At 42.4% G+C, this 14,396-nt stretch overlaps 1 protein-coding gene across 1 annotated transcript in view; it reads left to right on the top strand.

The window, feature by feature from the left end:
* LOC139467397 (dual oxidase maturation factor 1-like) overlaps positions 1-12,784 on the top strand; it is a 28,829-nt gene extending 16,045 nt beyond the window's left edge. The window contains exons 4-11 of the mRNA XM_071248942.1: positions 1,903-2,040; positions 3,322-3,414; positions 4,251-4,404; positions 4,537-4,751; positions 5,390-5,509; positions 8,251-8,387; positions 9,001-9,152; positions 11,187-12,784. Coding sequence (XP_071105043.1) covers positions 1,903-2,040; positions 3,322-3,414; positions 4,251-4,404; positions 4,537-4,751; positions 5,390-5,509; positions 8,251-8,387; positions 9,001-9,152; positions 11,187-11,250 — 1,073 coding nt within the window. The 3' untranslated portion in view covers positions 11,251-12,784. The remainder of the gene's footprint in view (positions 1-1,902; positions 2,041-3,321; positions 3,415-4,250; positions 4,405-4,536; positions 4,752-5,389; positions 5,510-8,250; positions 8,388-9,000; positions 9,153-11,186) is intronic.
* Positions 12,785-14,396: the final 1,612 nt, after the last annotated feature.

Raw genomic sequence — 14,396 nt, 5'->3', positions numbered from 1 at the left:
CATTTCTCCCTCTCTCTTTCTTCCTCTCCATTTCTATCGCCCCCATTCATTTCTCCCCCTCCTTTTCTCCCTCTCTATTTCTTCTTCTCCACTTCTACCTCTCTTCCTTTCTCTATTTCCACCGCTCTCTCCGTTTCTGTCTCTCCCTCCATTTATTTTTCCCTCTCTCTCTCTTTCTCCCCCTCTCCGTTTCTCTCCCCCTTTCCCCTTCTCTCTCCAATAGTGCCGATACTGATTCTGCCAGGGCCCCGTTGAAGAAAGCCCGCCCTAATACTAGCATAAGTCTTAGTATGGGAGTTACGATAGCGCTAAGATAGCTAAGGGGAACGGGTCCCTGGAAAGTAAACTTACATTGCCGTAAACTGTGTCCCGTGTATACATAGTTGTATAGATAACACTCTGCGCATGGGTGCGTGCGTGCATGCGTGCATGCGTGCATGCGTGACACATGAAAACATAATATTTGAGACCATGCATTACCGCATTACTCGCGCAAAACAGCATGTGAACTTTGATAACCACACAATCATTTGTGTAGGCAAGATCATTATCAGCTACAACAGTTACCAGGTATATTTATAAACCTATTCATTGGGATCGCTATCAAGTAAGAGACTTCTTTCTATAGGCATTAACACCTATTGTGAGGTTTTACTTTCCAGTCGGGTTAAATCTCATAAACAGGGACGTTGTAATGTCCCAGGGATTTCATATAATGTCCTGGGTATTTTATTAACATAACTTCCGTTCAGATTGTAACATGTAATGAAATGTAAAATCAAATGACAAATAATTTCTTTATATTCCCGAGGATCGAACGAGCAACCTTTATATTTGTAGCCCAGTGAGTGTACCACGAGGCTACAGAGCTGTTGATAAGCTTCACTGGTTTTTAGAATGTCCTTTACAAGATCCGTTCGCAAGCAACAGATATTTTACACGCGTTACCTAAGGTTCATGGTTCAATTTTCTAATACCCCGTTTACATGTGCCTCTATACATATGTGTGTACATGTGCATATGTGTGTAGAAACACATACGTGAGCATACTTGTCATGTGAACGCGTTTACTCATGTGTGTATATTTACACCAGGAGCAAATTTGCATAATGTCTGGAACAGGTGCAAATGTAAATGTAAATTTGCCCTGTGTGTATATGTTGTAATGTGAACGTTTATGTTAACGTAAGATGATGATCCAAGTAATATCTGTTCTCTTGCCAACACCAAACAAATTGTCAACAGATGCCAACATTTACATACATAGTTGAGCGGACGGTGTTTTTACTTTGGGTTTCAAGGAGTCAAAACTTTGTGTACAAATTAGATCAAACACATGTTGCTTCACGCGAAAACATTCGGTGAAGTAACTCTCTTCTCATTCAACTTTGATTGGAAAACAACCTGTTTTGTGTTGAAAGTCGTGAACAGGCTGAATATGTGTGCCTTACACAATTTACATACTCTATTTACACACCTTAGATGCTTTTCATGTGAACGCATAGTAAATTTACATACACGCACGTATGTAAAGTTACACATGTGTAAAATTACTTACGTTAGTAAATATTGTGCATGCGAACGGAGTATACACATATACACACATGTAATCGAGGTATAAGATGGCGGCGACAAATATTTACATACACGTTGTTTTTCGATGTCCATTTAAATAAATATCACATTCTGTACTCGTAATTCCTGAAGAGTTGCATCCTTTAGTTGTGTCAGGATCCGCTTGTCCCGGGTTCGAATCCCAGGTTCAACCTAATTATGATCCGGACATGTCAACACAAAATTCGGGGTGCATGACCTTCCTCTTTACTAAATTGCCACGCTTTGATGTAACAGAAATACTGCCTGAAGCGGCGTTATTTACTCACGCTCTCATTCTCTACACAGTGAGTAACTTCGCCATGTCCTGGGAGGAATCCGTCATTAGTGACACTGAAACCAAATACAAGGCAGGGTCGGGAAAGGACATTGTAGCTGAGATAGGACTTCACATAGGTCTCCGCGGAGTGAACATAACTCTGAAAGGTAGGAGTGAGACAGAAACCAGACACTGAGAATACGATGTAAAACTATGTATGCTGTGTTTACCAACAAACGACCTTCACTGTGTCAAAACCACCGAGGATGACGTGAGGTAAATGGGAATTAACGTCAAGTTCAAAGTCGATGCACAATGTAGTCAAACATTATACGGTGATAACGATCTCCGTATATGATGTACCTTGCTTTAGCTACTCTTACCCAGCCTATACCTCCTGTATGTCTTTATTGAACAGACCCGTGAAGATCCGGGGTTGAATAGGTCTTCAGCAACCCATGCTTGCCGTAAAAGGCAACTATGCTTGTCGTAAAAGGCGACTAACAGGATCGGGTGGTCAGGCTCGCTGACTTGGTTGATACATGTCATCGATCCCAACTGCATGGATCGATGCTCATGATATTAATTGATAATGGTTGTCTGGTCCAGACTCGATTATTTACAGACCGCCGTCATACAGCTGGAATATTGCTGTGTGCGGCGTAAAACAACAAACCAACCAACCAACCAACCAACTTTAATTAACAATGCTTACACCGGCATATATTCATGTTTGATATTAAAAAATATTTAAAACAGAACTTATAGGAAACCCATATACTTGTATTTTGATATAGATATATTCGTTTCTTTTCTTTCCAACCTTATAAAGAATAGATTCAATTTACTTGATATACGTCAAAAGAATAAGAAGTCTAAGCCGTGTATTGAACAATCGAATTTACAAAATTCATGTTCTTAAATGATATTCATAGCATTGTTTACATTTTACAATTTAGAGTTATGTAATCTTCATATCTCTAATCGTGGTTATAAGTCAGGAATCGAGTAGTGTCCAAAGCATGCGCTTACTTAAGCGTGTAATTAAAGTGTTAGACGAGAGGAGTGTTTGGCGAGAGGAGGCTGGCGACAGTTAACTCTGACCATCATATGCACTCCGAGTTACACATATACAGTAAACTACGTTTATGACGAAAACAGTTATAAAGAACTGATGGATATAACGAACTTATTTTTTTGTCCTGGTCGTTTGCCTATAAGCAGTATATATTTTGCTTATAACGAACTACAGGTACAACGAACTAAACTTTGTGGTCCCTTTGAGTTCGTTATAACCGTAGTTTAATGTAGTTACAAGATACAAGACCAGTCACGATATTAAAGCCTAGCGCAATACATAGCGGTGTTCGAGAAAAGGAGGTGCAACTGTATTTAGACTCGCGTATCACGTTGTGTCCCACACGCATGGCTTGTCTTTTACCATGCAGGAGAACCGGAGATGCAGCTGAATGAGACGATCAACTACAACGAGCACTTCAGCTGGGAGTGGAGACAGGGCCGCCTCGGCTTCGGGCCGTTTGGTAAGTTCGTCAGCCTGTGTGAGTGAGTATGGTTTTACGCTGCTTTTAAAACTATTCCAGCAATATCACGGCGGGGGAAACCAGAAATGGGCTTCACACATCGTACCCATGTGGGGAATTGAACCCGGGTCTTCAGTGTGACGAGCGAACGCTTTAAACACTAGGCTGCCCCACCGCCCCGTTAGCCTTTGTGTGGATGGACCTTCCTGTGTCTGTGTATGTAAGTAGGTTGACCGCCTATTTGCAGGTGTGTTAGTAGGTCGATCCCCTATTTGCACGTGTATGTCAGGTGACCGATTCTCGATTTGCACGTGTATGTCAGTAGAAGGATCCCCTATTTGCACGTGTATGTCAGTAGGAAGATCCCCTATTTGCACGTGTATGTCAGTAGAAAGATCACCTATTTGCACGTGTATGTCAGTAGGAAGATCCCCTATTTGCAGGTATATGTCAGTAGGAAGATCCCCTATTTGCACGTGTATGTCAGTAGAAAGATCACCTATTTGCACGTGTATGTCAGTAGGAAGATCCCCTATTTGCAGGTATATGTCAGTAGGAAGATCCCCTATTTGCAGGTATATGTCAATAGGAAGATCCCCTATTTGCACGTGTATGTCAGTAGGAAGATCCCCTATTTGCACGTGTATGTAAGTAGGAAGATCCCCTATTTGCAGGTATATGTAAGTAGGAAGATCCCCTATTTGCAGGTGTATGTCAGTAGAAAGATCACCTATTTGCACGTGTATGCCAGTAGAAAGGTGTATGTTAGGAACACCTATCTCACTCATTTGAACATGTATCATCCTTTAACGTGAGCCTGTATGTTTGGTCACCAGCGGGAAGGTTCGCCAGGGAGTACCGTGCGGCTCAGTTCCGAGGGCTCCCTCTGCCAATTCTGTGGATAGCAGAATACTTCACATTCGACGGAGAGGGTGTTCGCTGGGGGCGGTTCTACAGACAGGCCGGGTGGTACACCCATATACTCCTATGGTAAGTGGGGTCATTTGCTGTTGAAATAGATTTGATAATGGGGGGGGGGGGGGGGTTAATCGTCTCTAAACACGCAAAGAGTGAACGTAAAACAACAATCGCAAATCGGTTATCTCCCCTTTGTGTTCACAGGACGGCGTTTCCATTGTGGGTCCTAGCCAACATCCTGTTCTTCGTTCTGCTGCGGTATGGGGCCTACATGCTGATGCTGACAGGGATCTGCATGGTGTCGGGAAACATCATCTGGGCAACAGTCAGGAACTTCAACCCACTCGTCATCCCCTTCTCAGCAGAGCACATGATGAGGTTTTCCTTCAGCTCGGCGTTCTGGCTGTGCTTGATAACAGGTTTCTAGCTTGTGGTTTTCCTCGAATTGTGTTTCCTGAGTACGACCCTTCTCTCGTAGTCCTATTTTGAAGAGCTATATTTGTACCAAACGATTTCCTTTAAGCAGGGAGACTATAGAAATATTTAGGTACTTTCGATAATGCCATGTTCTGTTGTTTGTGCTGTAGTATGTGAATTAAATCTACTGTATAAAGGCTCAGTATTCAGGCCATGTTTACATCAGTATCTATGAAAATCTTTGACACGTGTGTTATATTAACGTATTCAAATTTTGCACTGAAACAGAATTTATCACAATGTTATTTTCGAATCTGTATTTACGACAGTGAGAAGCCCATTTCCGGTAGTGTTGCTGGAATAATGTTAAAAACATTAAACTTTACTCACTCACTCACTCACTCACTCACTCACTCACGATCAACAACAAGAGGCATCGAACAAGCCATCGTTAGCAAACCTCTGAATCAATATTTGAAAAAATATATATAAAATGTCAACGCCAGAGAATAGTCTCGATTATCTGCGAAACAAATTCCATTGGGCGTAATAGGCAAAATAGTGATGGAAACTATATCAATGGATCAGTGAAAGTCTGAGAAGACACCAGGTGTAAAGTAATTGTTGATTTTGTTGACAGGCATCCTGTGCCTGGTCCTGGGGGTAGTTATATTCGTCCTTGACCTCCGCTACCCTCGGCAGATCGCCACGTTCTTCAACGTGGATGTTCTACAGGACTCGGAGGAGATCCAGGTGGAAGGTGGGTAGCAGACGTCACTGGCTGTCCATAGGTGCAACCTTCTTTTATCCCTTTCAGTCTTTGAAGAAAGATGGTAATTGTAATTTATCGAACTGATTACTTTAGGTATTGGTCAAATTGGGTGACTTCATGGCACTTGAACCATGTAGTCATACATGTACATAGAGGGTTATAACCTGACCGTAAGATACATGCACCACTTAGTCTCCTACAGACATGAGTGTAACCATGGGATACATGTTTCATTTAGTCTCCTACAGACATGAGTGTAACCATGGGATACTTGTTTCATTTAGTCTCCTACAGACATGAGTGTAACCATGGGATACATGTATCATATAGCCTCCTACAGACATGGGTGTAACCATGGGATACATGTTTCATTTAGTCTCCTACAGACATGAGTGTAACCATGGGATACATGTATCATATAGTCTCCTACAGACACGAGTGTAACCATGGGGTACATGTATCATATAGTCTCCTACAGACACGAGTGTAACCATGGGATACATGTATCATTTAGTCTCCTACAGACACGAGTGTAACCATGGGATACATGTATCATATAGTCTCCTACAGACACGAGTGTAACCATGGGATACATGTATCATTTAGTCTCCTACAGACACGTGTAACCATGGGATACATGTATCATTTAGTCTCCTACAGACATGAGTGTAACCATGGGATACATGTATCATTTAGTCTCCTACAGACATGAGTGTAACCATGGGATACATGTATCATATAGTCTCTTACAGACACGAGTGTAACCATGGGATACATGTATCATATAGTCTCCTACAGACACGAGTGTAACCATAGGATACAATTATCATTTAGTCTTCTATAAACGCTAGTGTAACCAAAGGATACATGTACTATTAGGCCTTCTACAGACATTTGTATGATACATGTGCTGTATGTGCTGACTCTACACAAAAGGATTCTTCAAAATATGATGCTTCATTAAGTCTACAACAGACAGGTAACACGTAATCTCTTCCAGCAAATCGTCGCTATATAGAACTGAAACATGGCTGAAGCTACTATTTTAACTGCATAACTCGCTTTTTCAGAAAAAGAATCTAAAGATGAAGGTATCCCTATGCTGTATGATCATCCTCGATTGGCTAGTGTTATTATATCTCCTACCCCGGACACATCTCGCCACCATACCGCGTTGTTTCAATCTGGTTCGAACGGCGCGACGCTAGAGATAGCTGTCCAATCAAATTTCAGTAGCGGCAACATCGCCAGTACTCGATTCAAATTTTGCTTACCTTTCAAATACAACAATGCAATGTCTTGTGGCAAAAGGGTCCCCTTTCCTTGTTTTAGACACATTTCCGGCTAAAGGTTCACTTATTAGTTTCTGTTTCGATTAAATATATCGATGGTTTCGCACGGGCGAGGCCGCCATTTCGAATGTATATCTATGCCGAACTTGCGTTCAGAACAGGCATGCTGATTGGTTGTTGATTTCAATCTCAAGGGGGAGACTTCGTACTGTGTATAAGAAGTGAACTGATTTCGCTGTTGTGGCGAATAGGTATAGGGTATATAGAATGGCAATAGAATGGAGATCTAGTACACTGGATAATCGAGGGTGTGTTTAGCTTCGTCATTGTAACACTGTCTCTACTCTCGTCTGTGTGTCCGCGCCTGATAGTTGCGCAACAATGCAGTGGCGTAAACGTGTCACCTTCATAAATGTACGTACTGGAATATGCCACTGGTTTAAGGGCAAGTAGACAATGGATCTATCTATACTATAAATCCACAAATTATTGTCCTGGGTCCGTCTGCACAAAACATGATCTAAGTACTGCAACTATCGAAAATAATCGAGTTGTCATGACCGAACACTATAGTTTCCCTAACTTCGTTTTGAATAACACAAAATAACTGAATAGCATTCTTCTCTGTGTCTCGGCCTTAGAGGCCCATTTGTGAAGTCTACATAGTCTTGGCTAACGGTTACGAACATCCACACTGGTACACCGTGGTTTGTCATATGTTCTTCGCTTTGCTTTGATATCGCCTATGTGACTTTTGATGTAGATTTCAATAGATATGCTATTAAGCTTGAATCTCGTTTCATACCCGTGCTCGGGAGAATGAATGAATGAAATACCGTCCCAGGATATTTGGCATGAGAAAATGAACATTTTCTAATATAATATAATAAGTGCTTTTGCATTTTGTCTTTTCGGAGGGGCCTGAAAAAAATGTACACGTCCATGGGGAGAATGCACGAGAGAACATGACTGTTACCTTTTTAACTAGTCTGTCTCACAGACCCTGATACAAATATACCAAATACAGCCCATGCAAGTCTATAATGTTTGGCAAGTCTAGATTCCTGCAGTATCTGAAAATAAAGAGTCCCTGGGCTCCTTTTTTATTATATTTTTATTAAGATAATTTAACAACTGTTTTGTTTCTGTACGATATGTTCATTTCAGAGACTAGATGTTAGTCTACTGATTCAGCTGTGATATTAGATAGGCTTGTCCGTATTGAAGGAAACGAAACAGCAGAATAAAAGTTTGAGAGGATACCGGTCAGGCCAAACACGGTAGAGCCGTGTAAATATACCCTTCTCTCGTCACGCCTGGACATCGCAGTGTCGATTCGGCACATGGTTTCAATGCTTGAAGCCGTAATATAGACGGAATACTGCATAATGAAGGTCAAAACTCGCCTCACCCACACACTTAATCACTGTGTTGCAGAGGTAAATGCCGCCGCGGCTGAAGTGAAGGACGAGAATGATGAGGACGAGGACGAGGATGTGGAGAAGAGGAATAACGGCGCGAGCAACGCTCCCCGACCAGAAACGTCAAACGAAGACGACATCTATGATGTGCGGGTAAGATTTCACAGTAGCTCATGCGGTGGGTTGGCTGCTCAGGTAGAGAGTTTAGACAGTGAGGTGATTAAGCGAATGCCGTTTAACCCAGCAGTTGGCAATATCCAGCGTATATACTAGTCAAAGGAATTGAAGGACCACTCGATTCTTCCATATCACTATAGTTAATCTGTCATGGTCTTTTAGTTGGTTGGTTGGTTGGTTTGTTTACGCCGCGCTCAGCAATATTCCAGCTATATGACATCGGTCTGTAAATAACCGAGTCTGGACCAGACAATCCAGTGATTGATATCATGAGCATCGATCCGCGCATTTGGGATACGATGACATGCTTCAACCAAGTCAGCGAGCGATGGGGAGTGAAGCAGCTAGGTAGGTTTATTGATGCGTGTCATTGTATAGTTACCACATCCATGTTTTACATTTTATACATGACCTTATGTTAATAGGTATCGTACACTATTGACCCAACTACAACATGGTCCTTAACCTGTTTTGAGTAGTATATTAAGTCAACAGTGTGGAAGGTATTAGACCTCCATGAGGTTTGATAGGTGTGTGGGCTAGGATCCAGATACCGATTTTGAAACACGTTTACATTTTCCTGTTACAGTTCGACATACCGGCTCCCAAGATGCGAAGTGAGAGGACCTTCACTCAGAGGTTCCAAAAGAACAGGCGTAAGACCAAGCGTCCTCCACCCCCACCTCCACAACACGAAAACAGCAGCGAGGAGGAGGCGTACGAGAACGCCGAGGCTGTCAGGTGAGTTACCTGGTTTTGCCAGTCGGGTGAGTTACCTGGTTGTGCCAGGCAGGTGAGTTACCTGGTTGTGAGAGTCGGGTGAGTTACATAGTTGTGAGAGTCGGGTGAGTTACCTGGTTGTGAGAGTCGGGTGAGTTACCTGGTTGTGCCAGTCGGGTGAGTTACCTGGTTGTGAGAGTCGGGTGAGTTACCTGGTTGTGCCAGTCGGGTGAGTTACCTGGTTGTGAGAGTCGGGTGAGTTACCTGGTTGTGAGAGTCGGGTGAGTTACCTGGTTGTGCCAGTCGGGTGAGTTACCTGGTTGTGAGAGTCGGGTGAGTTACCTGGTTGTGAGAGTCGGGTGAATTACCTGGTTGTGCCAGTCAGATGACTTACCTGGTTGTGCCAGTCAGATGACTAACCTGGTTGTGCCCGTCACATGAGTTACGTCAAGAGAGTCAGGTGAACTTCCTGGTTGTGAGAGTCGGGTGAATTACCCTCTTTTTAGTCTGTCTTACAGACCCTGATACAAATATATATCAAATACAGCCCATGTAAGTCTATAATGTTTGGCAAGTCTAGATCACTGCAGTATCTGAAAATGAATAGAGTCACTGGGCTCCTTTTTATGATATTTTTATTAAGATAACTGAACAACTGTTTTTTTTATGTACGATATGTTCATTTCAGAGACTAGATTTTAGTCTAGAATTACCTGGTTGTGAAAGCAGTCATGTGAATCATCTGGTTGTCAGATACCTGGTTGTGCGAGTCAGTGGAGTTGGGTCTGGATGTGAATTACCTGGCTGTGCGAGTCAGAGGAGTTGGGTCTGGATGTGAATTACCTGGTTGTGCGAGTCAGTGGAGTTGGGTCTGGATGTGAATTACCTGCATTGTTGTGCGAGTCAGGGGAGTTGGGTCTGGATGTGAATTACCTGGCTGTGCGAGTCAGAGGAGTTGGGTCTGGATGTGAATTACCTGCATGGTTGTGCGAGTCAGAGGAGTTGGGTCTGGATGTGAATTACCTGGCTGTGCGAGTCAGAGGAGTTGGGTCTGGATGTGAATTACCTGCATGGTTGTGCGAGTCAGAGGAGTTGGGTCTGGATGTGAATTACCTGGTTGTGCGAGTCAGTGGAGTTGGGTCTGGATGTGAATTACCTGGCTGTGCGAGTCAGAGGAGTTGGGTCTGGATGTGAATTACCTGGTTGTGCGAGTCAGTGGAGTTGGGTCTGGATGTGAATTACCTGGCTGTGCGAGTCAGAGGAGTTGGGTCTGGATGTGAATTACCTGCATGGTTGTGCGAGTCAGGGGAGTTGGGTCTGGATGTGAATTACCTGGCTGTGCGAGTCAGAGGAGTTGGGTCTGGATGTGAATTACCTGCATTGTTGTGCGAGTCAGAGGAGTTGGGTCTGGATGTGAATTACCTGGCTTTGCGAGTCAGAGGAGTTGGGTCTGGATGTGAATTACCTGGCTGTGCGAGTCAGAGGAGTTGGGTCTGGATGTGAATTACCTGCATGGTTGTGCGAGTCAGAGGAGTTGGGTCTGGATGTGAATTACCTGGTTGTGCGAGTCAGTGGAGTTGGTTTTGGATGTGAATTACCTGGCTGTGCGAGTCAGTGGAGTTGGGTCTGGATGTGAATTACCTGGTTGTGCGAGTCAGAGGAGTTGGGTCTGGATGTGAATTACCTGGTTGTGCGAGTCAGAGAAGTTGGGTCTGGATGTGAGTTACCTGGTTGTGCGAGTCAGAGAAGTTGGGTCTGGATGTGAGTTACCTGGTTGACAGTAGGCTGGGTAATCATGGTTGTGACATTTAAACTGACAACTTGGCACGAGCTAATACCATGTTGCTTCCTATCACTCATCCCATTCTCTGGGGCGGTCGGGTAGCCTAGTGGTTAAAGCGTTCGCTCGTCACGCCGAAGACCCGGGTTCGATTCCCGACATGGGTACAATGTGTGAAGCCCATTTCTGGTGTCCCCCGCCGTGATATTGCTGGAATATTGCTAAAAGCGGCGTAAAACCAAACTCACTCACTCACTCATCCCATTCTCTTCCAGATTCTATGCGCAGGGGAAAAAGGCCAGCCCCAAACAAGTGCAGGTGGAGATGGGGGCCGTATAGACAGGTCACCAATGAAGGGGTCAGCTACATTGCCTTTGGGTCATGTCGCAAGATTACCTTCCCGTCAGTTTTAACGTTCCAGCTGAAGGTTGTTGATATGGGAAATAATACCATCGCTTGTCTCAGGAAATACTGGTTTCCAGATTGGTATACAAAAGTTAATATTTCGTACCCAAATGTGTTTTGTAATGGCATTTATGGCTCAACAACAAAAATAATTTGTTCATTGGATTTTTATTGTCAAAAGAGGCGCTGTTTAACTTTTTGTTTTGTTTTCAAAAACAATTTCCTCAAGAACATAATTTTCGAAAAATGTTTGTTGATATTCATAGGAATCCTTGCGCAAAACAATGATTTATCCATGACGATATTAAGGGTTTATCAATGGGTTTTTTCGGTCACATCCTTTGAGGTTATAAAAAAATAGGAACTTTGGCAGCTAAAGTATATTTCCTTCATACTTGATTTTGGAATTTCACTAACTTTAAATCAACTTTCAAACATTCTGTAACCATTCAAGTCGGCTAGAATTGGAGGGGAAGTAACCCAATAACTTACCATTTCAGACATTGCTCTTTCACGTCATCTTTTCATATCACAATGCTTGTACAAGATTGTTAAAAAATATATAATTTTTTGTTCACCATTAAAGTAATCTGTGGAGCAGTTATTGCAAATTTAAGAAATTGAAAACAATTGGTCATCTTGACACTTTCAAATGAAAATGTATGTTTGCCTGACAGTTTTTGTTTCCCTTCTGGCAATGTAGATATTATCACCATGTTCGTGTACTGGCATGTTTCCAAGATCATTATCTATATTCACAAGGTTTTGTATTAAACACTGTTTACATCTACTTAGTAGTAGCTGCGCTGTATTGTTTTCTCACTTATTTCAAATCAATATAAAAATGCCAACTTACTGTTGCACTGTAAATCTTACTGTAAGGTCAGTATTTCAATACTCTTATTCTTACACAGACTCATGTGTACAGATAAAGCCCCATTCACCCGCACAAAGATCTTGAAACTTTTCAAGAAGTGTTCAATTTCAATTGACCTTTGTTGTTACTGCCTGATAATTTCATGTTTCACTTTATGAATCTCCTTTTCTCTAATATCTACATATACCGTATTCGACGTAATAAGCGCCCCGCTCTAATAAGCGCCCAAGGCGATATTTGCTAATATATTGGCTAGTGAACAAACCCAATCAGCACCCCTTCCGATTGATCAATGTACACAAGACTTTTTAATCCGTGTATAATACGCACTCGTGTGTTATATCACCCTTAATTATGGGCAATTAAATTCTTGAAAAATATATCCGTCGCATGTAAACATTTCAGGCTGTTAGCATAAACCACGAAATTTACGATCTTTCAACTCAAAATAATATTCTAATAAGCGCCCCCTATTTCTAATTTTGAGAACGCCCTGGGCGCTTATTACGTTGAATACGGTAACTCTTTTCCATATTGTTTTGCATAATTTTCAAATAAACTACTTTAAGTGCCAATAATCGGTGTTGTGTATCTTTCAAGGGCATTTTGCATCAGAATAAATACGGATCCCCTGAAGTTTGTCGCATTTGTGTTAGACCGTAAATAGACAAATGTGATGAAATATCCCAGTCACAGGCAATCTATCAACTGATAGTCTGACCACCTGATCAATTTAAGTTGCTTTTCAGTGAATCAATGTTTGTTGAACTCCGCAATATCCCAGCCATATGATGGCCGTCTGTAAATAATTGAATCTGGACCAAACAATCGAGTGATTGACATGAGCATCAATCTATGCAATTGGGATATGATGACATGCATCGACCAAGTCAGGCAGTCTGGCCTCCATTCGCCTCTTACAACAAGCATGGGTTTAGAAGACAATTCTAACAAATCCCCACAGCGTTTACCTCGGGATGCAGCAGCATTAAGGGTTCAAACAACCTATACAAAATGACGATCGTAACTCCCATAGTTGAACAGACTTACAGCAGGTATAACCCTGTACTCGCCTTGTGGAACAGGGCCCCACTCATTATCAACATCTTATGACTACTGCGCTCTCGTGTCTGTACACTGGACTGTTCCGTATGCCAAGAACCATATACCTGTATGGACCAGGTCCAATTACTTACGGGGACACGGGTGGCCCAGTCGTCTAAGGTGCCGCAATTCGCTGTGCAGAGTTGCGTCCCTTTGGCACGCCAGAAACCTATGATTGAGTGTTCGAATCCCGGTTCGCCCCGATTGTTTCTAGATTTGTCAGCAGCAAAACCGTGCTCGTGGGTTTTATCGTACGGTTGGAACTACGATAACACAGGGGATGTATTTTCTCTACTTTATTCCGCCGGACTGAGCTGGCTGGATATCCCTGGCCGCTGACTTTGTCGGGTCGTCGGCCGGTCATTCCGGGACTCCAGCTAGCTCCATAGCAATTACATAATTAATAATATATTATGTCATCTACCCGTGCACATGCACTAAGTTCTTGATTCTACGCTCCCTACTTCGTTACACTATACAATATTTATCTTCATTTACAGTTTGTCAACACCATTTATATACAGCAGTTATATCAATGTACAACAATTGATTCATATTTCTAACATATTGATCACTACGATAGTTTCACCGAAGTGGTCAACGTCTGAGACCTGCATCACTTCGGGCTTTCCTCCCACATTAAGCCGTGATATAACTGTAATAACGTTAAAAGCGGCGTGTAACTTCAGTAGTTTGAGAAAACTTGTCCCCATTGCATACACATGCACTAAGTTGAAAAACACGAGGCAAGGGCCATAACTCTAACAAGAGGCCCATAGGACCTGTATCGCTCACCTTGATACTTACGCAATCATGACAAAATTTACATTTGCATTGTAAATGTATATAACACTGCAAATAGTTCGTAATTTTGACTGTCAGCTTTTAAACGGGCCTTTTTAGGGGTGGATGGCAAATCTGGCATATGAAAGTGTACTTCTCTAGATACAAATGTTGCATAAAAGATCTGAACCGCTTCCATTTTATGATCCATGATCTAAGTTTTTCAGAGGCAAGGCTGGACCCTAGGCCGAATCCTATTGGCATAAATGTATTATTCTCTTCATAACAAACAAATGTATACAATGTATCTATTATA

Source organism: Haliotis cracherodii, unplaced genomic scaffold (assembly GCF_022045235.1).
Source record: "Haliotis cracherodii isolate W230 unplaced genomic scaffold, xgHalCrac1.p SCAF_2, whole genome shotgun sequence".
Lineage (NCBI taxonomy): Eukaryota > Metazoa > Mollusca > Gastropoda > Lepetellida > Haliotidae > Haliotis > Haliotis cracherodii.
Note: the sequence above shows the minus strand (reverse complement) of the source record. Positions and strands in the feature narration are given on the sequence as shown.